Source organism: Centroberyx gerrardi, chromosome 13 (genome assembly GCF_048128805.1).
Source record: "Centroberyx gerrardi isolate f3 chromosome 13, fCenGer3.hap1.cur.20231027, whole genome shotgun sequence".
Lineage (NCBI taxonomy): Eukaryota > Metazoa > Chordata > Actinopteri > Beryciformes > Berycidae > Centroberyx > Centroberyx gerrardi.
The window spans coordinates 8889253-8916064 of NC_136009.1; the positions used below are offsets into that span (position 1 = coordinate 8889253).

Genomic DNA, 26812 nt, shown 5'->3' on the forward strand with positions numbered 1-26812 from the left:
GAACTTTATACTGATAGGAGTGGGGGTCGCTGGATCGGAGGTGTTTGTAGAATTTGATGGCTCGTTTCTGAATGTTGATGATGATTGGATACTGGCTGAGTTCTGCCCTGCATGCATTACTGACTGTGTTCCTCTGGACTCCCAGGATGATTTTACACAGCTCTGCATGCAGGACTTCCACTGGGTGTTTTTCCCATTTTGAGAAATCTTGATTGGCTAGAGGACCCCACACTTCACTACCATATAGCATAATTGGATGTATTACTGAATTTAGAATTTTGAGCCAGGTCCTAATTGGGATGTCAATTGGAATTTTTCTTTTGATGGCGTAGAAAGCTCTTCTTGCTTTCTCTTTCAGTTCATTCACAGCCAAGTTAAAACGTCCTGTGGAATTGATAATCAAACCTAAATAGTTATAATTTGTTGTGTGTTCAATTTCTGTATTTCCTAGTGTAAATCTGTGTTTCTGAGAACTGGAACGTCTTTGGAACGTCAGGATTTTGGTCTTTTTCAAATTTACAGTCAATGCCCATGTTTCACTGAACCTCTCTCTCTCTCTCTCTCTCTCTCTCTCTCTCTCTCTCTCTCTCATACCCTATTAAAGCACAATTCAGCACCTTGGACAGCAAAGGCATAATTATACCAGTTATAGAAAACAGCAAAAAGAAAAAAAGTCAGATATAGCATATGAGCACATTTATTGCCATTTTAAAACAATCAAGCATAGGCTGAACAAGTTTTTACAAAATTGCCTCTGTGCCTCATTTCAATACACAGGTGCGATAACAAAACTGCCCTGTCAATCCCTTGCAATGAATTTATAATTGACAAATTGGCAATAATCGTGACGTCCATTGTGCATACATAGCTGGGGAGTACTCCTTCATCCCATAGGCCTACAGTAGGCTATCCATTAATGCCACAATCTAAAACCATGTCATCAGCATGCTTCAAAATTCCATAGTTTATTCCATCCTTGCCTGCAGTATTCCTACAATTTTGTATTTCCCCACGCAACTCTTTCATGGCAAAAAAAAAGATTGCTTGCATCAGTATTGTCCTGATTTGGTTCTATCATAAATCCATACTTAGCAGCCACTAATTCTTTTAAGACCATGTTCTCCAATATTCTCCATACAGCCTGGAATGTCTTATTTGCCTTCTCCACATCACTTACTGCAACCCTCCTTCCTCCAACATTCCCTCTATACAGTTTTATTATGTTACTAGCAACTGCTCTCTCTTGTGCTCCTTCTGCTTCTTCTTCTACTTCTTTCAGTTTTTATGATGGTTGGCAAACAACTTATTGGTGCATTACTACCACAAATTGGACAGGAGTATGAATCTTAACTGTTAAAACAGTTTTTTTTTTCTAAGAGTGTCCGCTCCATTTATCACAGAGCAATTAACACATATATTTAATCTTTCTATCACAACAGGCATATTTCCTAGTGTTTGGAAGTCGGCCCATGTAACTCCATTACATAAAGGAGGTGATAGAAATGATCTAGATAATTACAGACCAATCTCCAAATTATCTTGTCTAGCAAAAATCCTGGAATCTTTGGTAAATAACCAACTCAAGGCATTTCTTTCAAGTCACTCTGTATTAAGTCCGCACCAATCTGGATTTAGAGCTAATCACAGCACTATCTCAGCTATTACATTAGTTACAAATAATATAGTTTCCGCTCTAGACAATAAGAAACATTGTGCTGCCCTTTTTATAGATCTGTCAAAAGCATTTGATACAGTTGATCATCCTTTGCTCTTACAAAGGTTATGCAGTATTGGCTTTGATGGAAAGGCTTGTGATTGGTTTCGGAGCTATTTGTTTGAGAGACTTCAGTGTGTAAAGTCGGGAAGTGTCCAGTCTGAGTTCTTGCCGGTAACAAAAGGTGTTCCACAAGGTTCAATTTTGGGTCCTGTCCTCTTCACCATTTATATTAATGATAATGTCTCTTCATTGAGTGGCTGTCAAGTCCATCTTTATGCTGATGACACCATTGTATATTGCTGATTCTGTACAACTAGCCATTGAGAACCTGCAACTTTCCTTTAATGCTCTACAAGATGCTCTTATTAATCTTAAACTGGTACTTAATGCAAATAAAACAAAATTCATGCTGTTTACTAGAGCCAGTAATATTGATTACAATAGTATGCATATATCCGCTGCGAATGGATCTAACATTGAGAGAGTTACTGAATATAAATATCTTGGCATCTGGCTTGATGAGAAATTTACTTTTAAATATCATATAGACAATCTTGTCAGCAAACTGCATCAAAAAATTGGCTTCTTTTATAGAAACAGAACCAGTTTCCCTATGATTAGTAGAAAGAGGATTGTTGAGGCAGTTTTCCTATCAGTGTTGGATTATGGGGATGTAATTTATAGAAATGTTGCTCCTTCCCCTCTTAAACCCCTAGACACGGTCTATCATTCTGCCCTCAGATTTATTACTGGTGATAGCTATGGTACTCACCATTGTATCCTGTATGATAAAGTGGGTTGGTCTTCTCTGGCAGAGAGGCGTAATAAACATTGGTATTTGTTTATATATAAAGCCCTTGTTGGAAAGCTACCACCTTACATTTCAATGATGCTGGATTGGAACTTTGGACCCTATCAAATTTGACTTGCTTATGCTTAAGGTCTCCCGAGCACGGTCCAAATTTGGAAAGTCAGCCTTTTATTTTAGTGCCCCTAATTCTTGGAATGATCTTCAACACACGCTAAAAATCAATACTCTACTAACCTATGGACAATTTAAAACCATGATCACAAACCTCCCTGCCTCAATGTGTAACTGTTTTAATTGATTTTCTTTATTCTCATCTATGTCTTGTCCTATTTATTTTTAACTTTTAACTTGTCTGTAACTCGACATCATTGTAAATGAGGGCAACCTCAAAGGTTCTTCGAGTTTAAATAAAAGTTTGAATGAATGGAAAAAAAAACACGACTCCACCGGCGGGTCCATCATTACAAATGCATGTTGCACACCCAAGCTTTGTTCAAACCCACAGAACTTTATTTTAAATTCTAGACAAGATCGCAAGGTTTCCAAAGATAAATATGTCATGCTGAATTACAGGGAAACGTGTATAAAATGATGCACAAACATCTAGATTTTTCCCATTTGATGTAATGGTGCAGCCATAAGAACATGACATCTTGTATTTGAATATTTCACTCCATATAAGCAGCTAGAGCTTCAAGAAAGCATGTAACGAGCAGATGCAGAATATGGATGTGACATTGCCATACAGTATAGAAAACATGTTTTTTATAACTTTGAAGCTACTTAAGGGGAAATTTAAGGGGAAAGTCGGGGTGCAAGAGGTTAACCAAACCACACAAAGAAAGAAAGTCTAGCTGGATTATTACAGACTCCATTATGATGTTTGTTGATAATAAGCATTGTATTATTTAGAGAATAGTAATATTCACCTGGTTTACCCTGCTTGCCTCGTTAACATGAATGACAAAAATCTGTTCAGAATTACGTGGGGGATCTTACTGAATAACCTACTTCCTCTTGCAAAGGACTCGCAAAGCGAGTGGTGCCATAGGCAGCGAAAACCCGACACTTACATTTCAAATCGTAACCTTTGATTGACTGGTGATAAAAACATAATTGACACAAGGAATTAACAATCAGACTTTGCGGATTACAGAGAAATTTTAATGACAGAAATCTGTTCAGAAGTACACGCGGGATCTTAATGAATAGCGCAACACGGAAGCGAAACTTGTTTCAGTTGCGGTTCAACAAACCCGAGCAGCCTTTGCACATGCCTGTATATATATGTATATACACACATATATATCCGGGGCCTACATATAACATTCTGATTATCACACCAAATAGCTTACTCCCCACCCCAATTATTAAAAAAAGAAAAGAAAAAAAAAGACGTTATATCTGACCACGAGACCGGCCCGGCCCGGGCCCGGGCCCGAGGAGTGGAGGGGAAATTCAGACCCGACCCAGTCCCGACCCACGGGCTGGGCCGGGTCGGTCTCGGGTTTGGGCAGAGAATCAAACCTCTGCTCCCCACTGCTTGGAAGCATGCTATAGTAGTGCCAGTCTTTAAGCCTGGCAAGGAGGCAGCATAGACTGGGTCATATAGACCAATTCCACTGACATCTATGACTGACATCAGTGGTGTGTATAGTCATGGAACATGACTGGTGTGACGTGGTGATGGATCAATTAGTACATCTATGGGAGTCAATGGGGCTTTTTACTCCAATTTAGAATGGGTTCAGAATGGGAAGGAGCACCATTGACTCAGTTTTAGCATTGGACCAGGAAATTAGGAACGCAATAATAAGTAAGCTGTTACTGCAGTTTTTCTAGATATTGAGAAGACATAGCATATGATATGCTCAAAGGGGGTACATTTTGACGAAAGGATAACCTGGAGGAAACACATAGATAAAGTGGTGGAAAAGTGTGAGAAGGTGATTAATGTTACGAGATCTCTATCAGGAGGTTCGGTTCGTGATGAGCTGGAAAAGAAACTCAGTTAATGATCAACAGGTCAATGGTACAATCAACCCTAGATTATGGGTGTCTTGCTTTTGCAAAGTTAAGAACACACGGTACGGTCCACCCTGCAAAGCATCTGCTAGAGCAATCATAAGACTCGAGTGCAGAGGGGAGACATGGAAGAATGAGGAGGTTTACTAATCAAATGACAACACAGGTTCAAAGTTTACAACGGAATGAAGAAGATAGTCCCGTCAGTCTGCTGGTCTAGCATTCCTCCATTGTTGCTCCCTGAACCTGAGGTAGATCAGACCTTATTAGAGAACCTGCAGTGATGCAGAGGAACCAGTAATTTTTAAAATCACTGCAGCTTAGTGGTTTGCCAATATTAACAATTCTACTAACATTAACAAACACTTGCAGTTCCGTACTTGTTTAGGATAGCCTTGATCTTGACTATGAGGCTAGTTTAGCCAGGGTGCTTACCGAAGCTAAACTGGCTTTTGCCTATAGTATTTCTTGAATCAAAGCAATTTTCAAGTTGGATGTGGTCAGGAAAGTCTGAGGGGAAAAAATAATGCTAATCTTTGGGCTTCCGGGGCTTCGGGCTTCGGGGGGTTCGGGCTTTGCGTCACTCACTCATTCATTCTTCATAAGTGTAGAATATTATAGGCTTATAAGAATAAGCTGAAGAGTTTGCTGCCTATGACCTCTGTTGCCATTCAGTGTTGACAATGTTGACATTGAACCACATGGTGTTTTTCTGAAATCAACAACCAACAATATTATGTAGCCCATATATACCTAAACAGTCCCACATTGGACTGTTTAGGTTCATATACGGGCTACATGGCTGGTTTTTACAGATGCATTTTTTTGTAATCAGTGGTTCTTCTTGTCTTCAGATCAGCCCTATTACCAAGCTGTTGTGCCTGTGTGCCTCTAAGACGTACATTATTCACTTTGCATTTTTGTTTTAATGATAAGCTCTATTTTTTATTTTCCTTCACAACAGTGTTATGTTAGTATTTTTACAGATGCATTTTTTTTTTTAATCAGTGGTTCTTCTTTAGATTGGTCCTGCTTCCTCTTCTTACCCAGCTTCCAAAGGCACAGTTTAATGCATTTCACTGTCACTATGACAACAACCAGTACACAGTAGCCTAGAATTTAGCACTTTGTATTTTGTCTTTTCTCTAAATCAAAAATGGATCACCCCAAAAGAAATTACTTTCATTCCCTTCACTGCAATTAATGACAATTTCCCTGCAATAATGTAGCCTACTTCTCCACTTTCTGCCCAGATGATACATTTTTTTCAGGCTTCGACCATTACATCGTTACTTACACTGTACTGTAATCTGTGGAGAGAATAGGTGCGAGTTCCGAAAACGCAAAATAACAATGAGTGATGACAGACTGACCCACCTAATGCTCATGGTTGTGGAGCCTCAGCTGCTCAAAACACTTAGATGAACTGGTGACAGACTCTGTCCAGCTAAGGCCGAGGCGTTCCCCTCTAATGGACTAAACCAAGCCACTGCACCATAAGGCAGGGCATCAAGATCACTGAACATTGTATGATTCATTGTAGCTTACTATGGTAATAGTAAATAACGTTTTTCTTAGCCGTTTAAAGTGAGCAGTGTGTGCTTATGCATGTTGCTTATGGCGTGGCAGCCTAAGATCATTGTCTACTGTGCGTACAATGGACTTCACGATTATTGCACTCAGTCTCAACATAGACTACTAGATACTTTGTCAATTATAAATTCATTGCAACGGATTGGCGAGGCTGGTTTGTAATCGCACCTGTGTGTTAAAACTGATTAAAGAGGCACGGAGGTAATTTTGCAAAATTTTGTTCAGTGTAGCTTGATTGCTTTAAAATGGCAATGTGCTCATATATCCGCCTTTTTTATTTTTATTTTTTTGCTGTTTTCTAGAATTGGTATAATTCGGCCATGACCAAGATGCTGAATTATGTTCAAATAATGTACCTAATGGAGAGAGAGAGAGAGAGAGAGAGAGAGAGAGAGAGAGAGAGAGAGAGAGAGAGAGAGAGAGAGAGAGAGAGAGAGAGAGAGAGAGAAGTGTGATGTCATGTCGAAGTAATCAATGCATTTTATTACATAGGTGCACCTTGTTGTTTTGGGGTATATGGATAGCATTATATCTGCTAACAGTGGTACTAATAGCAAATGGCGAGCTGGAAATTAAGTTTATGCTTCTCAGATACCCTCTGGGTAGTTTAGGCATTTTGTGATGTCACACCTGCCATACCTTGGCTTGTGCTGAAACATCACACCTGGTGAAAAGGTCCGACAACAGGTGTTATGCCGGTGTTACGCGCAGGACTGTCTCCCTGTAATATGGAGCCTGTGTATGAGTGTCCCCTCAGTATAAATACATACGTCATACAATATCCTGCCTCCCGTACAGCGCTGCCCCCTGTTGTAGTATCATATTTCACCCACCAGGTGTCATCTGTGCACAAAGACATGTTTACTGCAGGCAGGCTTGCTGTACAAACATGTTTCGTGGACGCTTGTCATATTCAGTGGCCAAAAAGAATATAACCTCATCAAGTATTTTCTGTACACGCTATTTAAAGGGAAAGAGTTCCAAAAGTATATTTAGGTTTTGCATTGCAGTTCAAAAACAAAATTCTAGATCTCTAGATTGTTCTAAATATAAGATGGATGAACATATTTTAAGACATTGTTACTTTATTGGGCAGCATTCACTGACCTTTCTCAAACTTCACAAATCCCACTTGTGTTTCCATCTTTGTGTTTTGCTTTTCTTAATTCCTCTCTGTGACTGGGGAAAGACTGGGGAAGATCATGATACACACCTTGGCTCTACTCTTGCTGGTTTCTCTTTATATTTGGTAAATGACAGTGTTTTGCTTTTAGAGTGGCCAGTCCACTCCCCTTAGTTATTTAAAGTATTGAGACAATAGCAAAGCTGAGAGGAGTGCAGAGTAGAGGAAAACATCAGAGAAGGTGCTGGTCTTGGGACTGAAGCCAAGACCAGCAGGGATGTAGACCCAAAGACAGGCGGACTGCCACTACCTCTGGACATGAAAATGTTGTCTGTCTACCCTAAATGATAAGGCATAAGAGCAATCATTTTATGACTTGGGTTTAATTCACTCTCCAACCAGGGGATTAAGAAAAAACAGTAGAAAGGAAGATTGAGGGGAAAAGTACATTAGCTTACATTGGAATTGAATCCTTATGCAAACTGAGATCCCTTGATTTTCACCAAACTACACAGGGAAGTGAAGCATCCCGGGCAAGACAACATATATTATCTGATGGTTATGTTACAGTAAGTTTTGTAGTATGTGAAGTGTGAGGTCACTATGTTTGTACATTTCTAAAAAATACTCAAATGTCTCTCATATAGGTGTTCCCATGTGAATTCTGTGCCTTAGCTCTAATACTACACCAGTAATGACAGATCAACCAGGATTACAATGTACAAACCAAAACCCACTTGGGTTCAGTCGATGACATTTTTGCATTGGATTCCCTTACAAACCAAGAAAGAAAGGAACAATCACAGAGGGTGAAACTAATGAAAAATCCCCTTACACAGATTCCACAGTTCAAATCAAAGTTGCTTTTGCTGCAAAATGCATACCTTTAGCCTACATTTAAATCTATCAAAACATGTAGAAAAGTGGTTTTTGCTACTGTTTGTGGCCAAAGAACCGGAGAAATGCCATCTACAAATGAACCAAACCTTAACTACCATCTGAAAACAGATTTTTACTGTTGGCCTACCTTACTCCTTGTAGAACAGACTGTCCTTTGCAATTCCATAGAGTGAACACATCTAACCGGATCAACACAGCAGGAACACAAACAAGCATATTAATGAGCAAATAGTCCAGGGGTGTCCAGAGGGTGAACACCTGACTGTTATCGTTTGAAGTTTTGGCACCTTATGTCACAGTAGCATACAGCACACCCTCAGCTACAATACATTGCAAACATTTTGGGCTACTTTTGGCTCAGAGTGAATTTCATGCATGTGGAGCCTGGCCTTGGCCTGGGGGCACGAGGTCTTGGGTCTCTCTTCCCCCAGTGTCTTGTCTACCAGAGGCCTTTGCCCTTTCTGTCCCAAAGGTAAAAGAGCTTTCACTATCAGGGCCCCAACATTTTGCAACAGTCTACCTTTAGACATTAAACTAGCAGAAGCCTTCCATTCACTGAAGTCTCTTTTAAAAACATACCTTTTATAAGTGTGCACTTGATAGCGTCTAATAAATATTCATTTTCATAATTTGTGTAAATTACTTTTTATATTTCCCTTCACAATGTAGGCTATTATGGATATATTTCCTTTGCTTTTGATCTGCACCGGTACAACATACTGTATAATAATAATAATAATAATAATGGTTATAATACTCATCATAATAATCATAATCATAATAATGATGATAAAGACGAAATGTTCTATGAATTAGGCCTAGTCATTGGACATATCTAGCCGATTAGAGTTCAGTGTGTTTCCTGGCCTACAGTAGCAGTGTGTAGGCTTGTATGAGAGCATACAGTATAGCCTACAGTCTAAATCACTAGCCCCAAGGACTCGAGATGGCACTGTTAAATATTGACTGACTGGAGTCCGCGGTGCTACTAAATCACACGCTATCCATTGACGCGATAGACGAGCAGTGAAGGTAATTAACATTCTAAAAGAGCAATTCTCCTCACAAATCATTCAAATGTGTGTTGGCTCAATACTAAAATGTATGACTGGGACAGTGGCGTGCACGCTCCCACGAGGTGCATGCCTTTCCCAGCAGGCATGCAGAATCCGGCATAACATTAGTTGGGCCACATGAGCTATCACACAGAAAAATAAAGGTGCGAACTGGAACTGAAAATGATTCTTTGCAGTGATGCCATAGAAGAACCATTTCTGGTTCCACAAAGAACCTTTCAAGAACCTAATATCCCAAAGAACAATATAGCCTATATATTCTTTGGGATAATAAAAGGTTCTTAATTCTTAGTTATTGGATGGTGGGTGGGCACAAATGTGGAACCAAACCCCTCCATAGTATATATTGTGCAATTACAAATGAGGCTATATAAGGGCAGATAAACAAAAACACAATGCAGGTGTCTAAGCAAAGGAGAGCAGAAATGGTTCTTTAAAGAAAGGTTCTTTGTGGAACCAGAAATGGTTCTTCTGTGGCATCACTCCGAAGAACCATTTTCAGCACCTTTATTTTTCTGTGTAAGTGGAGCAGCAGTTGCAGGGAGTGTGGTGTGAACACACACAAATATTCACTGACGGGTCTGTGGAACCCAAAAGTGGGTTTCATATCTCCAGTCTGCAGGTTACACAGAGTATGAGGCTGTCTCAAATTGGGTTGGGTTAATTTAGCTAAGTAGACTAGCTAACTAGACTATAGTATTTCTTGAATCAAAGCAATTTTCAGTTGGATGTGGTCAGGAAAGTCTGAGGGGAAAAAACAGTGCTGTTGTTTGGGCTTCCGGGGCTTCGGGCTTTGAGGGTTTGGGCTTTGCGTCACTCACTCATTCATTCTTCATAAGTTTAGAATATTAGGATCTTATAACAATACGCTGAAAAGTTTGCTGCCTATGACCTCTGTTGCCATTCAATGTTGACATTCAACCACATGAGCCAACAATATTATGTAGCCCATACATACCTAAACAGTCCCATATTGGACTGTTTAGGCATATATGGGCTACATGGCTGATTTTTACAGATGCATTTTTTTGTTATCAGTAGTTCTTCTTTTCTTCAGATCAGTCCTGCTTCCTCTTCTTACTCAGCTTCCAAAGGCACAATTTAATGCATTTCACTGTTACTATGATAGCGACCAGCACCACAGTAGCCAGTAGTGCTACTACATCCAGGCTGTGGTACTGGAGCCAGTTGAGGTCATGAGCAGCAGGTCTGAGATGTCTTGCCCCTTTGTGCCGCATCACAAATTCTGTCCAGTACACAGAGAGGTCGAGGGGGTCGAAGGGCCGATCTTTATGGAGGGCTGAAAGCTTCTGCACACTCTCTTTATACCTACACACACACAGATAGAGGGGAAGTGTTGATGGATACGACACTGAAGTAGTTTGTCTTTGAGTAGTTGACATGAAAACCATTTTTAAGCTGATTTAAACCATAACCTTAACAGTCAAGGCCAAAGAAGATCAATGACCTTCTGACTCCTCACCTGATGTTACTGATGACCTCATTCAGTCCCTGAAGGAGGGTTTCTGCAGTGATGGTGGAAATGTCCAGGACTACACCCGCTCCCCTGCTTGCAATCCGCTGAGCGTTGTTGTGTTGGTCCGCACTAATTGGCAACATCACCATGGGAACAGCATGACACAAACCCTCAAAGAGGCCATGTGAGCCAGCATGAGTGATGAAAGCCCGAACTCCCTGATGTGCTGCCACACACACACACACACACACACACACACACACACACACACACACACACACGCGCGCACACACACACACACACACACACACAAAGTGAGCTAGACATGCTGTCCATTAACAGGCTATTAATGGAAGATGACCAATGTTAAAGCTGGGGTAGGCAATGTTTTTTAGCAATAAAAAAATGTAACAATTTTGGTAATATTTGGTGAAATTCAAAAACATCCCGACAACCATCAACACATCAAATGCTCTGAGAAAAAATCTGGTCTCCGTGACTGTCCCAGGCCCTGTAATCAGCCACTACCCTACCTGCCTGTCAATCACACGCGCACATAGCTCAGTCTAGTCCTGACCACCGTGCAAACTGCAGAGAGAAAACTAATATATCCACGGAAGAGATGACATGAAATAACCATAACCCAAACGGAATACTGGGACTGGAATATACTTGTTGTGTAAGGAAGCTAGTTATTTTCCCCACTGCACAAGACTGTTCATCAGGAAGGAGCCACATTCAGGTCAGTCAGTCAACCGCTGTTAGGTAGCTATGGCTTTGCATCTGTAATAGCTATTCTGTGAGACAAAAAAAATATTTTTTTGATGGCAAATATTCTCTGTAGGCCAATGTAATCTCACCAGTGAGCCGCGGACCAAAATATATAGCCTAATCATGACCATTTTGAAACACAAACTTTCATATAATTGTCACTCTTTTCTCAATGACCTCTGCTAAAACAGTTTTCATAAAAATCATCTTCATTCTACCTTTTAACATTTTTTCTATATATTTTTTTGTTGGAAACATTTTTTTGTTTGATACAACTGACTGTTAGAAAAATGTTTGATACAACTGATTATATATATACAACTGATTATGTAGGCTACTGTACCCCATTTGTTTAAAAAAAAAGTTCACTCATTGAATACTCACGCTGTAACCATGCAGGGCTTTGCACCTAAAATACAACAAGTTAATAATGTTATCTACCTTAGTTTGTAGGGCAGCAGAAGATGGTTTTTATCTATTCTAAATTATGTCATATTTCTGACCCCCCCTCTTCAGAAAACAGTTTTATGAGCATAAATGCACTTACTACTTGTCCTGTGTGGCTGGTTCCATCGCAGCCATGTTGAAATGGAAGTCTCTTCCTAAATGCCTGGTCACATGACACATGACACTTACCATTGCTAGGATACGGGGGGTGGCTCAACTTACTCACTGGCTCATCTTACCCCGCTCTCCCCTAGGCCTATTTGTAAAATCTGTGTGCTAGTAATTGCAAAAATTAACATAACCAAATTCGATACAAAAAAAAAACAACACAAAGAAGAATCACTTCCACTGTGGAGGTCCGCCAATGGAGAGATGGAGGACCGCTGGAGGTCTGCCATTTTATCTGCAGCTAGGTACTCTTGAAAAGATTTGGAACTTATGAAGTTTATCCTTCTCATGCACGCACCTGAGCCTCGTCTTGAGGCAGGTGTTACAGGAGGGAGGGGATATTTTTTTACTGTGTACTTTCAAATCCTTGCTCGTTTCTCCAAAGTTGCCTACCCCAGTTTTAAGGGTATATGATTCATGATGAGTCAGTTTGAGTACTGGTACCTCACATGTCAACTGTGGTACAATCGGTTTGTGTTGCAGTGGATTTACCTAGTAGGTCGTTCTGTGGCACCCATTCCATCATCTTCACATTTTTCGGGATATTGTCAGGAACTGGCCCAGTGTGTCTCCATATAACCTGTAACAGGAAGCTAATTGTTGTTTGTCTTCATGCTCATCAATGTATGACACATTGTTATATTTTCCCTGACCTATGCCATGTTGTGTTTAGACAAGTGCTCCTACCTTCTGTGGAATCTGTCTGAAGGCTTCTAGGAAGACAACAGCTATTTCTTCTGGCAGAGCTGACACCATGGAGCCCAGGGTGAACACCACAAAGCCATGCTGTCCTGACACCCAGGACTCCAGATCCTACAAACACACACATACACTAAGCAGGGGGTGGCATTCGTCTCGCTCTCTCTATCTATCTCTTCCTCTAGCTAGCTATATATCTCTTAATTGAATGAACAGAAAAAGTGAGGAGGAACTATAACCCAAGAGTTCAAGAGTTTTTTTTGTCTTAAATGTAATCTAAGAAAACACACACACAGACACACAGGCCTTACCTCAGGCAGAGGGTTTCTCACGTTGCAGTTGATGCCGCCCACCAGCACCACATTAGGCATGAGCGGGCGTGGGAACTCTAGTGTGAAGTCACTCCTGTGTAAACAGAGTATCGCAATATGTATCTGAGTGTTTGTGAGAGAGAAAGATTAAAATCCTTGTTATGTACTGTATATTATCAAAATAGTATAACCTCTGTACATGTTACCTCAGCAACCAGATAGCAGAGTCTGACAGCACCTCAGCTATGCGCACATCCTCTCCCAGGAACTGAGAGGCTATTTGGTTAAAGTGTCCAAACAACAGTCGGCATAGCAGTGGCTCCACTAAACTCACCTGTAGATCAGTGCCATCACAGGACAATAAACAACATAAATGACCGTTAACAAACATCATAATGAGTTACATTCCTATTGTGTCAGTTGAATATTAATGTTGAAGCTGAAGTCATCAATTTGAGACATACAGTAGGGGAGAGCAGGGTAAGATGAACCAGTAGGTAAATTGAGTCACTTAGTAGTGATAAACACTATGTGTCATGTAACCAGGCATTTAGGAAGAGACTTCCATTTCAACATGGCTGCGATGGAACCAGCCACATAGGACAAATGGTAAGTATATTTATGCTCACAAAACTGTTTTTTTTGCAACAAAAATATATATTTTTTTACATTTATTGTTTAATGGCTGTTGTCCCAATACCAATTTAGCTACATTTAAACATATATACAATAAATGTTTGTGTTTTACCAAGGACTAAAACCACATGAATTAATTAGCAAAAGGTTAGCCGTAAACTAGTGTGTTGACCAATAGAAATAGTTTATTTGTATTTTATCCAGACATGAATATGTGTTTTATCAAACAGTTGTGGCTCTGTTTGCCTCAAAGCAGCTCAATTTACCCACTTGCTAAGATCAATTTACCCCAACCAGGGGCAAATTGAGCCAAGGGATCTTCTCTGTCTCATTTTTCCTTGCCAAGATAACATTTTGAGTAAACCTGTCCCATCTTACCCCACTCTGCCCTACACTTACTACCCATTGTAGTTCGGCCACATGAGCTACATGACCGAGGTTTTTTGATATGAAGTAGGCACAAAGGCATTAAGGGATTCTGTTAACGTTCGGTTAAATGGATGATTGGGCAAAATGAGTTACATAATTGAGTTTGAGGCAGCATGTTTGTTGGTGCAAGGTGTCCAGTATAAGTGTATGTGCTCACCAAAGTGTTGATGACTCTCTCCTTGAAGTTCATTGTATCTGTGAATCCAGTGAATAAGTGAGGGACGTATGAGGGAGGGGAGGGGCAGGCTGCGGACTTCATGTCCAGGGAACATGGAATCCCTCTCAGCAAATTAATGGTGGGAAGACCTGAAAGTGATTTAGGCATGACAGGTGAGAAAATGAGCATACACATAAACACAGATGAACCAACTGTGGTGTGAAACAGAATGGCAGCACTCACCTAACTTCTTAGCAATCAGTGAGCCTGTGGGCACCAAAGGGTCTGTCAAGACGGCATCAAAGCCCTGCAGAGCGAGAGGAGAAGAAAGGATGAAAAGGAACAGAAGAAAAACAAGTGATAGGGGCAAATCTTCAACAGTGTCTTGACAATAATAAAGACAACACCGACTTTCACCTTGGCTTCTCTTGCTTACACATGGTGCAAAAACCTATTATATGATGTATATGATGTGTATATACAGTAATGACGTTTATATTTATATCTAAGAGTGCTGAGGTTTCTGTATTATGTTGTTATGTAATGTTATGTGTAATGTTGTTTATTGGTAATGAGCATTGCTATTTTAATAAATAGATACAGTTTAGACATGCATCATATGGTAGATTTCTAGTTTGCTTTATTATTTGTAGTGTTTGAACTACTGCGCATGTGCAACGTTTTGGCTCTGACGTCAAGCTTCTAGAAGGTTCTTAGAAAAACTTGTTGACTAGGTACGTAACATGAATGTGTAAATAAATATAGTTTAGAACAGACAGGTCAGATATTTTCAATTGGATTATTGTCTGGTAGGAGCTCAGAAGAATTGGTGTGGATGAAAATTGATGACTTGGATGTATAAGAAGTTTGCTAATAAATTACCAAGACACGTTATCCTGATCTCCAACTTTCCTTGGATTCGTGAGTTGCAAGATATTAGAAGTGGAATTATAAGTAAATGTTTGGATACGAGTCAAGCCAAGTTCTGCCTACCTAACCTACTAAGTGGCTTTGGATTTAAGTTTAACGTCGCCACTACAAAGCCCTTTGAGACATGCATGTGATAAAGGGCTATATAAACAAACAATACTAAAAACATGCCGGAATATACATTTCTCTCTCTCTCTCTGACTGACTCACGTTTTTCATCACAATTCACAATGTTAATGATGACTTTTTTACTTATCTGCAGCTAACACATCTTCGTCCTAGAAAATTACAATACTACAATCTAGCCACAGTTCTTTCTGTATGTAAATGCCTCTGCACACACACACACTCACCTGCTGTGATAGATGCGAGATGAGACTGGCATTGAACAGTAGGCTTTTGACAGTGATATGGATGAAGCTTGTGAAGTTCTGGACGTATGAAAGTTGACTGCTTATCTTCTCCATGAAAGATTGTGTAGGTTTGGGTATTGCTTCCGTGTGCATGGCCAAAAAAGAATCAATCTCTGCCTTTCCATATGGGACAGGATAGGTCAAAGTGTTGTAGTGTTTACCAGGGCCCATCCGTATGCTGATCTCAGGGATCAGCACGGTGACCTGGTGTCCACGACGACCCATTTCTTGGGCAATGGCCTTTATACCCACCCAGTGACTCCCATCCATAGGTACCACCAGCAAATGACCAAAGAAAACAGTGGAACCCGTTTCACTTGCAGGAAGGCCGCCAGTGACACCGGCCTTTTCCTCTGCTGTCTTCACCTTCGTCTCAGGTCCGGTGTTTTCTGCAGCAGACCGACTCGCCTCATCTGTAGCCCCATTCAACTCCACAACTATGTTCAGTAACACGCACACAAGCACTAGTGCTTTCCACATTTCTCTTTCTGTGTCTCTTCCTCTGTATATCTCAATGAATCGTATGCAGAGAAAAAATTGAGGCAAACTGAGGAGGAAATGCAGACCAAGAAAATGTAAGTGTCTGAGTTTTTCCTCTATGGTCTTTCTCATTCCTCTTCTCTCAGCTTTGAATGCCCTTGTCAATTATTCTCCTCCCTTCAACACTTTCTCTTATTGGAATACCTCAGAGTTCTCTGGCAGAGTTTTGTATGTGTGTGTGTGTGTGTGTGTGTGTGTGTGTGTGTGTGTGTCATGTGTGTCGTGTGTACATGGGCGTAGGAACCATCTGAAAAATCTTTTGATGTTCTTTAATCAAACATCTTTAGCCTGGCAAAACAAGCAATCAAACAGGAATCAACACACATTTAGCTTTCTTTCAAACCAAATAGACTGGTTCCAAAATAAACAGCCCCACAGAGAAAGCATCCCCTAGCCTCCCACAGAGTACATCCAACAAATTCAGAACAGGTACAGCAGGATTACACTGAAAGAATGGGCTATTTTCCACACGGTACAATTGGTGCGCTCCTACCTAGGCTGTTACCTTGATGTGGTGTAGGAGCTTGCATGTCTCTGAGAACCCAGGAGCTATACCAGCAGGGGCTTCAGCTCCTGGCAGGTTCAACCAAGCCAAACAGGTCCGGGGAGAGAGTCCAGGCGAAAGACAGCCCCCCAGGCCCTCCAGGTTGGGGGTTGGGCGTGGGGCTAACTACCCCACCCCATAAAAACCTCTTTGTTACAGAAACTGCAACGGCAACTACAAGCACGGACCTCATTGAGTGACTCTAGCCGACAAACAGGCAGGATGACCACTTCTGGCCAAAGCCCTTCCAGGGACACTAGGAGTGTGAGTGAGTTTTCTGAGGCCCAAAGCAAAGTTATGTTTGGGTGCATGGAATGTACGCACCATGTACGAAACATCTAGAACAGCGCAAGTTACCAATGAGATGAAAAGGTATCAACTGGACATTCTTGGTATAAGTAAATGCCGATGGACTGGGTCTGGACGTAAAGTGATGAGCGATGGATCAGCTATCCTTTACTCAGGCCGTGATGATTCACACACCAGCGGTGTTGCCCTGATAGTCCGACGAGAAGTAGTCAAGTCCCTCATAGAGTGGGAGCCCATAAGTGATAGACCCATGTGAGCACGCTTTGACTCCAAGTACTGTAAACTTACCATCATTCAGTGCTATGCTCCCATCAACGATGCGGAGGAGGAAGTCAAGAATGCATGGTACGAGCAGCTCCAACTTGCCGTATCTAAAGTCCCTCAGCATGACCTACTCTTGATTTTGCCCGACCTGAATGCTAAAGTGGGAACTGACAACACTGATTGTGAACAAGCTATGGGACGGCATGGCTGCGGTGAGATGAACGATAATGGCGAACGTCTGGTAGATTTCTGCATGAACAACAATACTGTCATAGGAGGTATCATCTTTCAGCACAGAGATATCCACAAACTGACTTGGAGATCCCCAGATGGCCGAACTGTCAACCAAATCGACCACGTCATAATCAACAGCAAATGGCGCTGATCTCTTCATGATGTGAGGGTCTTCTGTGGAGCAGATTCTAGTAGCGACCACTATCTAGTTACAGCAATCATCAAACTGAAACTCCGACAAGCAAGAGCAGTGAACAAGCGATGACACCTGCTTGATATTGCCAGATTGAAGTCACCTGATGTAAAGGACTGTCCTGGAGTTGAGAAACCGCTTTAGTGTTTTGAAGGCCAGGCCACAGTCAGCAAGAAATGGGACAACATCAAACGCGCCTACGTGGAAAGTGCAAAAACAGTTCTTGGCTTTCGTAAGAAGAAGCATAAAGAATGGATTACACCAGGCACTTGGGCCAAAATTTAAGAACGCAGAAAGCTTAAAGAGAAGCTACTGAACACTAAGTCACAGAGGTTGATGGAACAAGCTAAATCTGCCTACAAAAGCAAAAACAGAGAAGTCAAACACAGCACTCGGCAAGACAAAAGAGCTTTTGTAGAGGAGAAAGCTAAAGAGGCCAAAAGGGCCACCCTACTAAGGGATATGAGCACAGTGTATAAGATCTCCAAACAGCTGTGTGGTTCAAACCCAAGCCAGTCTGCCCCAGTGAAGGATAAGAACGGGAATGCTTTACAAACAGAGAGGCAACAGGCATCAAGGTGGGTTCAGCATTTTCAAGAGGTGCTGAACCAGCCTGAGCCAGAAGACCCACAGATCCTCAACCAGCACATGCCGACCTCCTCATTGACACTGACCCACCAACTGAAAAAGAGATCCAAAGTGCCATCAAATCCCTGAAAAACAGGAAAGCCCCTGGAATAGATAACATCTACGCAGAGATGCTGAAAGCTGATATCAACACGGCTACCAGGGTGCTAACAGACCTCTTCAGGACTGTGTGGGTAGTGGATACCATCCCTAAGGACTGGTGTGAAGGCCTTATTGTCAAGCTGCCAAAAAAAGGAGATCTAGAAAACTGTGACAACTGGAGAGGGATAACACTACTCTCAATCCCAAGCAAGGTCTTCTGCAGGGTTTTACTGGGACGAATTGATAAAGCGACTGACAACAGATTGAGAGAGGAGCAGGCCGGTTTCCGTAGAGGTAGAGGGTGTGTCGACCAGATATTCACTCTACGCAACATCATTGAGCAATGGAATGGAACACCCCCCTGCACATAAACTTCATTGACTTCAAGAAGGCATTTGACAGTGTGCACCAAGAGAGCCTATGGAGGATACTGAGACACTGTGGAGTTCCATCTAAGATCATCTCACACATAGGCATTTTCTATGAACACTTTGAGTGCAGTGTCATTCTTGACAATACACTGTCAGAGGCATTTCCTGTCGAGTCTGGAGTAAGACAGGGGTGTATTCTTTCCCCGATCCTGTTTCTTACCACCATTGACTGGATCATGAGAAATACCACCTTAGACCAACCTAGAGGTATACAATGGACTCTGTTTGCCCAGCTTGAAGACCTTGACTGTGCTGATGATCTGGCTGTACTTTCGACTAAACACGCCCATCTACAAGAGAAAACAGCCAGGTTACACAACTATGCTAAGCAAACAGGCCTGTATATCAGTGAGACGAAAACCAAGGTGATGCACATCAACTTGACACCCCCTACCCCTCTCTCCTTAGATAGTGCAGAACTGGAGTCAGTTGATGACTTTGCATACCTGGGCAGCGTCATTAATGCAAGGCTTGGTAAGGCCAGAGGAGCATTTAGTAGACTTCAGCCAGTCTGGAAGTCAAAACAATACAGCTTAAAGACTAAGATGCTGCTGTACAATAGCGATGTGAAATCTGTGTTGCTATATGGCTCAGAGTGTTGGAGAGTGACAAAGAAGGACATGGCTAAGGTAGAGTCTTTCCATAATGGCTGTCTACGAAGAATATGCAACATCTTTTGGCCCAGTACGATATCAAACAGAGACTTGTATGAGAAGACAGGCTGTCACAGTGTAGTCATAGAAATAAAGAAGCGCAGGATCAGATGGCTTGGCCACGTACTAAGAATGCCCCAGGAACGCATAATCATATAAAGCCCTAAGATGGACACCACCAGGAAAAAGAAAACCAGGGAGGCCAAAACAACATGGCGGAAAATGGTGGAAACTGAGCTGAGAGAGACGGGTCTAACATGGGGCAAAGCCCAGAAGATGGCGAAAGACCAGGATAGATTGAGTAGGACAATTGCGGCCTTATGCCTCACTAGGGGTGAAGAGGATGAGTGAGTGAGTGAGTGACAATTGGTGCAGCACCTAACCAAGTTAGGGTTCGCCATCAATTGGAAAAAGAGTGCAACCATACCATGCCACCAGGCTGTGCATTGGGAGTGCAGCTCAACTCTGCCATGCTCCAAGTGTCGGAACCAAGACAGTCGCAGGCGGTATGCCACGAAAAACATCCATTCTCTCAAGGCGCTGGCTGTACATTCCAGGCCTGGAGAACACGGGGGCTGACCTCATGTCGAGGGGCGGGCCCCTAGAGGACGAATGGAGGTTACACCCCAAGATTGTGAGCCAGATTGGACCTAATCGGAGTGGAAGGGATCTGTTTGCCACAAGGCAAAACACTCACTGTCCGCTGTGGTTCTCTCTTTTTACCCGAGACGCTCCACCGTTGGGGGTGGAAGTATTCGGACACATGCCATGGACAAGAAAGCTGCTGTATGCTTTCCTGTATGGAACAGACTTGGTGGGCTAGAGTCTACTGTACTGGGAAACGACGATGGAGACCAGCCCTGAGTCAGTCAGTACTACATCACATATGTATTAACACTTAGTGTTTAGCGTTGGTTCATGCCCCCCATTCTATTGATAGGTGGGAGTAGAAGGGACCATATCTGGCTGACCTGTAGCACAATGTTACAGTCAATTCAGGCTATGACACGGCATGTTGTTATCGTGTTGGTGTCAAGGCAGAAAGTGAAGTAATCGGGCCCCATTAGAGGGCGAAGCCTGTGTGAGATATAACAATAGTTTGGCATTGTAAGTTCTATGATCACAGGCGGAGCCCTCTAACAACTCACCCTGCTGCTCCACGAGTCCCTGAAGACTTGCCGCTTGCTATTTATAAAGCAGGGCCCCATAGGGTTGAATTGGCTCATCCTGATTGGCTGAGCATGTGCATGCAAATTTCAGTGCGCTGAGGCAACTAGATGAGTGGCTAAGCCAATAGAGCCCCATTAGAGGGCTCAGCCTGTGATTATAGCACTACAGTTACAATGCGTAACTATCCTTCACCAATTTGACCAATATAATAGAGGACAGTGATCTACTTTACCCAGTGTGGTGTCTTGGGTGTATCAAAAATAACCAGCCAAGTAGCCACGGTTGACAATTTACTCAGGAGATTTTAGGCATATTACAAACATTCATGGCATGGCTGGCTTGGCATGGCTGGCTGTTTACTGAGAACAGACCTTTATGGTAGGAGATGTGGTTGGCGGGCCCTGCTGGTATAATAAGGAAATACATGCCCATAGGATTAGGTTTACGGGTGGATTTTTTTTATGTTTGATGGCAACCATTGTATTTAACAAACTGTTATGGCTGATTTTTACAGATGCATTTTTTTGTAATCAGTGGCTCTTTCTGTATTCAGATTAGTCTTGTTTCCTCTTCTTACTCAGTTTCCAAAGGCACAGTTTCATGCATTTCACTGTCACTATGACAACGACCAGCACCACAGTAGCCAGTAGTGCTACTACATCCAGGCTGTGGTACTGGAGCCAGTTGAGGTCATGAGCAGCAGGTCTGAGATGTCTTGCCCCTTTGTGCCGCATCACAAATTCTGTCCAGTACACAGAGAGGTCGAGGGGGTCGAAGGGCCGATCTTTATGGAGGGCTGAAAGCTTCTGCACACTCTCTTTATACCTACACACACATAGATAGAGGGGAAGTGTTGATGGATACGACGCTGAAGTAGTTTGCCTTTGAGTAGTTGACATGAAAAGCAAATTCTGAAGCTTATTTTTGGTTATCGTCACATTACAAGCTTTCCGTGAGCGTCCTCTAATTATTTTTAAGCTGATTTAAACCATCAATGACCTTCTGACTCCTCACCTGGTGTTATTGATGACCTCATTCAGTCCCTGAAGGAGGGTTTCTGCAATGATGGTGGAAATGTCCAGGACTACACCCGCTCCCCTGCTTGCAATCCGCTGAGCGTTGTCGGGTTGATCCCCATTAATTGGCAACATCACCATGGGAACTGCATGACACAAACCCTCAAAGAGGCCATGTGAGCCGGCATGAGTGATGAAAGCCCGAACTCCCTGATGTGCTAACACACACACACACACACACACACACACAAGCTGTAGTTTGCGTAAAAAATATTGAATTTATTATGTTTTCCCTTCTCATGCACGCTCCTGAGCCTTGTCTTGAGGGAGGGAGCAGAGAGGGAAGGGGATATTTTTTTACTGTGTACTTTCAAATCCTTGCTCATTTCTCCAAAGTTGCCTACCCCAGCTTTAAGTGTATATGATTCATGATGAGTCAGTTTGAGTACTGGTACCTCACATGTCAACTGTGGTACAATCGGTTTGTGTTGCAGTGGATTTACCTAGTAGGTCGTTCTGTGGCACCCATTCCATCATCTTCACATTTTTCGGGATATTGTCAGGAACTGGCCCAGTGTATCTCCATATAACCTGTAATAGGAAGCTAATTGTTGTTTGTCTTCATGCTCAACAATGTATGACACATTGTTATATTTTCCTGAAGCTATGCCATGTTGTGTTTAGACAAGTGCTCCTACCTTCTGTGGAATCTGTCTGAAGGCTTCTAGAAAGACAGCAGTTATTTCTTCTGGCAGATCTGACACCATGGAGCCCAGGGTGAACACCACAAAGCCATGCTGTCCTGACACCCAGGACTCCAGATCCTACAAACACACACATACACTAAGTCGGGGCTGGCATCCACCTCATTCTCTCTCTCTATCTCTTCCTCTACCTAGATATCTATCTCTTAATTGAATGCAGAGGGAAAAAAGTGAGAGAAAGTGAGGAGGAACTATAAGAAAATCCAAGAGTTTTTTGTCTTAAAGAAATAGGTCACCCAAAAATGAAAATTTTGTCATTATCTACTCACCCTTATGTCAGTTGAAACACTGGTTAAGTTTGTATGTCCATATAACACACAGCGAATTAGCTAGCACAGCTCCATGTCAGCCTCTCCAGCCTTCTCCAAAACAACTGGAGTGAATGGAGACCAATTCTTAAGGGCAAAAAATGACCATAATATGACTCCAAATGATTGTACTGGTCCAAAAGTCCAATATTTACCTCATTATCTCCTAGATTTTCCCCACTCGCACAGCTCTCATCACCCTACAGTGACCTGGTGGAAGAGTCTTGCTGCCTTTGTGTTTGTGTGCGTTCGTAAGCTCGTACTTCCGAGTTTTACAGTAGTAAATATACGTTTTATTCAAGTACTTCTTAGTCAGAAATAACAAAACGGAAAAGTAGTAGAAAAAAGAGGAGAAAAGTTGCATCAGTTTAAAAAAGTTTATTTGCTAAAAGTATGCGTGGCACGTAAAAGTTAAACAAAGAGTGAGAATGTCACATCTTGGCATCCTGGGTATTATATAAAAATCAACTACGCCATTTGTATTTACCACTTTCTTGGGTCGTTCAAAGGCACACTCTACTCGTGCATAACAGATGTGGAACATGTAGGAGATAATGAGGTAGGATGTTGGACAGGGGTTATGTTTTTGCCCCATTCTGTCTGTTTATCTGTGTTTTTGTCTGTTAGGATATCTCAAAAATGTATCAATGGATTGTTAACTTTTGGTGAAAATGTGATATGTAGAACTGGCATATATTGACAATTGCATAGTGCTAACGGAGATATGAGCTCTACTGAGTGCCATTTAGTTTTATGGTCATGTTGGAATGTTTTTGGAACGCTAAAGAAATGGTCTCCATTCACTCCAGTTGGTTTGGAGAAGGCTGTTACGGAGCAGCGCGAGCTAACTTGCTGTGTGTTATGTTGACATACAAACTTCACCAGTGTTTCAACTGACACAAGGATGAGTAGATAATGACCAAATTTTCATTTTTGGGTGAACTATTCCTTTAAATGTAATCTAAGAGGAAAACACACACAGACACACAGGCCTTACCTCAGGCAGAGGGTTTCTCACGTTGCAGTTGATGCCGCCCACCAGCACCACATTAGGCATGAGTGGGCGTGGGAACTCTAGTGTGAAGTCAATCCTGTATAAACAGAGTATCGCAATATGTATCTGAGTGTTTGTGAGAGAGAAAGACTAAAATCCTTGTTATGTACTGTATATTATCAAGATATTATAACCTCTGTACATGTTACCTCAGCAACCAGATAGCAGAGTCTGACAGCACCTCAGCTACGCCCACATCCTCTTCCAGGAACTGAGAGGCTATTTGGTCAAAGTGGCCAAACAACAGTCGGCATAGCAGTGGCTCCACTAAACTCACCTGTAGATCAGTGCCATCACAGGACAATAAACTACATAAATGATTGTTAACAAACATCATAAAGAGTTACATTCCCATTGTGTCAGTTGAATATTAATGTTGAAGCTGAAGTCATCAATCTGAGACATACAGTACTTACTACCCATTTTAGTTTGGCCACATGAGCTACATGACCAGGGTTTTCGATATGAAGCAGACAGACAGGCATTGAAGCATTCTATTACTGTTCAGTTAAATGGACGATTGGGCAAAATGAGTGACCTAAGTGAATTTGAGGCGGTATGTTGGTGCAAGGTGTGCCAGTTCCAGTGTGTCAGAAATATCTGCCTGTTTGGGTTTTTCATGAGCATGTTTGGCTGTAAGGTGTATGTGCTCACCAAAGTGTTGATGACTCTCTCCTTGAAGTTCATTTTATCTGTGAATCCAGTAAAGATGCGAGGAACATATGAGGGAGGGGAGGGGCAGGCTGCAGACTTCATGTCACATGAAATCCCTCTCAGCAAGTTAATGGTGGGAAGACCTGAAAGTGATTTAGGTACAACAGTTGAGAAAATGTGCATACACATAAACACACAGATGAAACAACTGTGTTGAAAAAAAGCATTGCAGCACTCACCTAACTTCCTAGCTATCAGTGCGCCTGTGGGCACCAAAGGGTCTGTCAAGACGGCATCAAAGCCCTGCAGAGTGAGAGAAGAGGGGATGTATGTCGGATAATGAGGCAGGTCAGTCTTTTTGCATAAATATACAGGAATAACAGGAATATACATCACTGTCATCATCTCTCTGTGTCTACTACAAACTAGCCACAGTTCTTTCTGTATGTAAATGGTTCTGCACACTCACCTGCTGTGATAGATGCGAGATGAGACTGGCGTTGAACAGTAGGCTTTCAGCAGTGATTTGGATATAGCCTGTGATGGTCTGGATTTGTGAAAGTTGACTGCTTATCTTCTCCATGAAAGATTGTGTAGATTTGCGCATTACTTCCGTGTGCATGGCCACAACAGAATCAATCTCTGCCTTCCCATATGGGACAGGATAGGTCAAAGTGTTGTAGTGTTTACCAGGGCCCATCCGCATGCTGATCTCAGGGATCAGCACGGTGACCTGGTGTCCACGACGACCCATTTCTTGGGCAATGGCCTTTACACCCACCCAGTGACTCCCATCCACAGGTACCACCAGCAAATGACCAAAGAAAACAGTGGAACCCGTTTCACTTGCAGGAAGGCCGCCAGTGACACCGGCCTTTTCCTCTGCTGTCTTCACCTTCGTCTCAGGTCCGGTGTTTTCTGCAGCAGACCGACTCGCCTCATCTGTAGCCCCATTCAACTCCACAGCTATGTTCAGCAAGAGGCACACAAGCACTACTGCTTTCCACATTTCTTTCTCTTTCTTTGTCTCTTTCTCTACGTCTCAGTGAATCGAATGCAGAGAAAAAGTTTTGGTAAAGGAAATACTGACCAAGAAAATGCAAGTGGCTGAGTTTTTGTTGGTTCTCCTCCTCCTTTAACCTTTCTTCTAAAGTTGTTGGAAATCCTCAGTGAATTAGCAGTGTGTGTGTGTGTGTGTGTTCAAAGTCCCTCCCTTAGAAAAAACTGGCAGCCCTCCAAGCTCTCTCCAAGCTAATACAATCAAAGAGAGAGAGCGAGAGAGAGAGAGAGAGAGAGAGAGAGAGAGCGAGAGAGCGAGTTGATGAGGGGACAAAGTTGTTATTTGACTTTCTGAGATTTAGTTACTGTGTGATTTATTTTATTGCTATCCATACATACACTAAGCACAATGGCACAGCTGATCACTACTGCGCCAATCACTGAAGAAGCAAAGTTCAATAGAGGAGTATTATGTACTTGATGTCAACAGTTATGAAGACAGAGGTTATGATGATAAACCTCGACCTACATGCACCTTGACAACACAGAGGGAAGGTTGTTGTAGCCTACAGCAAGGGCGTAGGTTTGATTTTGACATTGGTAGGGACACAAATGGGGGAGGTCCGGAGGGGATGTAACCCCCACTGGAAGCTGAGGCATTTTACATTTATGATAGACTTCTGACCGCCATTTCATATCATCTAGATCAGTGATTCTCAACCTTTTTCATATCGAGGACCCCTAGTTTAGTCCACATTAGAGCCATGGACCCCCATTTGATGAGATTTTGTCTCTCGGACCCAAATCTGAGAATACTTTTATTGTTAGATATGATTTTGATCCAGAATCCCATGACTGTCTGTACTGTAGGTAGAGAGATAACAGTGAAACTAAGATCAAAACAGTCATTCTTCTATATTCTGTAATTGTGTTAACTATTTGTAAATTAAATAATGCTGAAGTTTAACAATTCATCAATTTGCTGGGGACCCCCTGGAACCCCCTCAAGGGCCGCTGGTGGTCCCCGGACCCCACGTTGAGAACCACTGATCTAGATAGTTATGGTAGCCAATACACTCATTAACAGACACACAGACACAGGGAGTAGCACATTAATGAATCCTTTACTCAAATTTGCCAGCTGAATGGGACTTTGAAGAGCACATTTTGTTTTAAGGCAGGTACTGTAGTACTGTTGCCTATTCAAACCAACGATCTGTATTTACATTTAAAATAATAATAATAATAATAAGATATTGTAAACTAT

The 26812-nt window shown here is 42.1% G+C and overlaps 2 protein-coding genes across 2 annotated transcripts; both read right to left on the minus strand.

Moving 5' to 3' along the window:
- Positions 1-10303: 10303 nt before the first annotated feature.
- On the minus strand, positions 10304-16163 carry LOC139918310 (UDP-glucuronosyltransferase-like). The gene is made up of 9 exons (XM_071907634.2): positions 15624-16163; positions 14584-14647; positions 14341-14489; positions 13325-13452; positions 13119-13212; positions 12796-12921; positions 12601-12688; positions 10729-10948; positions 10304-10574 (listed from the first exon to the last, which is right to left on the minus strand). The coding sequence occupies exons 1-9, from the start codon at positions 16161-16163 to the stop codon at positions 10304-10306; spliced, it is 1680 nt and encodes a 559-aa protein (XP_071763735.2).
- Positions 16164-21304: 5141 nt separating this feature from the next.
- LOC139918309 (UDP-glucuronosyltransferase 1A1-like) lies at positions 21305-25555 on the minus strand. The gene is made up of 9 exons (XM_071907633.1): positions 25016-25555; positions 24786-24849; positions 24547-24689; positions 24042-24169; positions 23836-23929; positions 22465-22590; positions 22270-22357; positions 21765-21984; positions 21305-21575 (listed from the first exon to the last, which is right to left on the minus strand). Exons 1-9 carry the CDS (start codon positions 25553-25555, stop codon positions 21305-21307), a joined length of 1674 nt encoding a protein of 557 aa, XP_071763734.1.
- Between the last annotated feature and the right edge of the window lie 1257 nt (positions 25556-26812).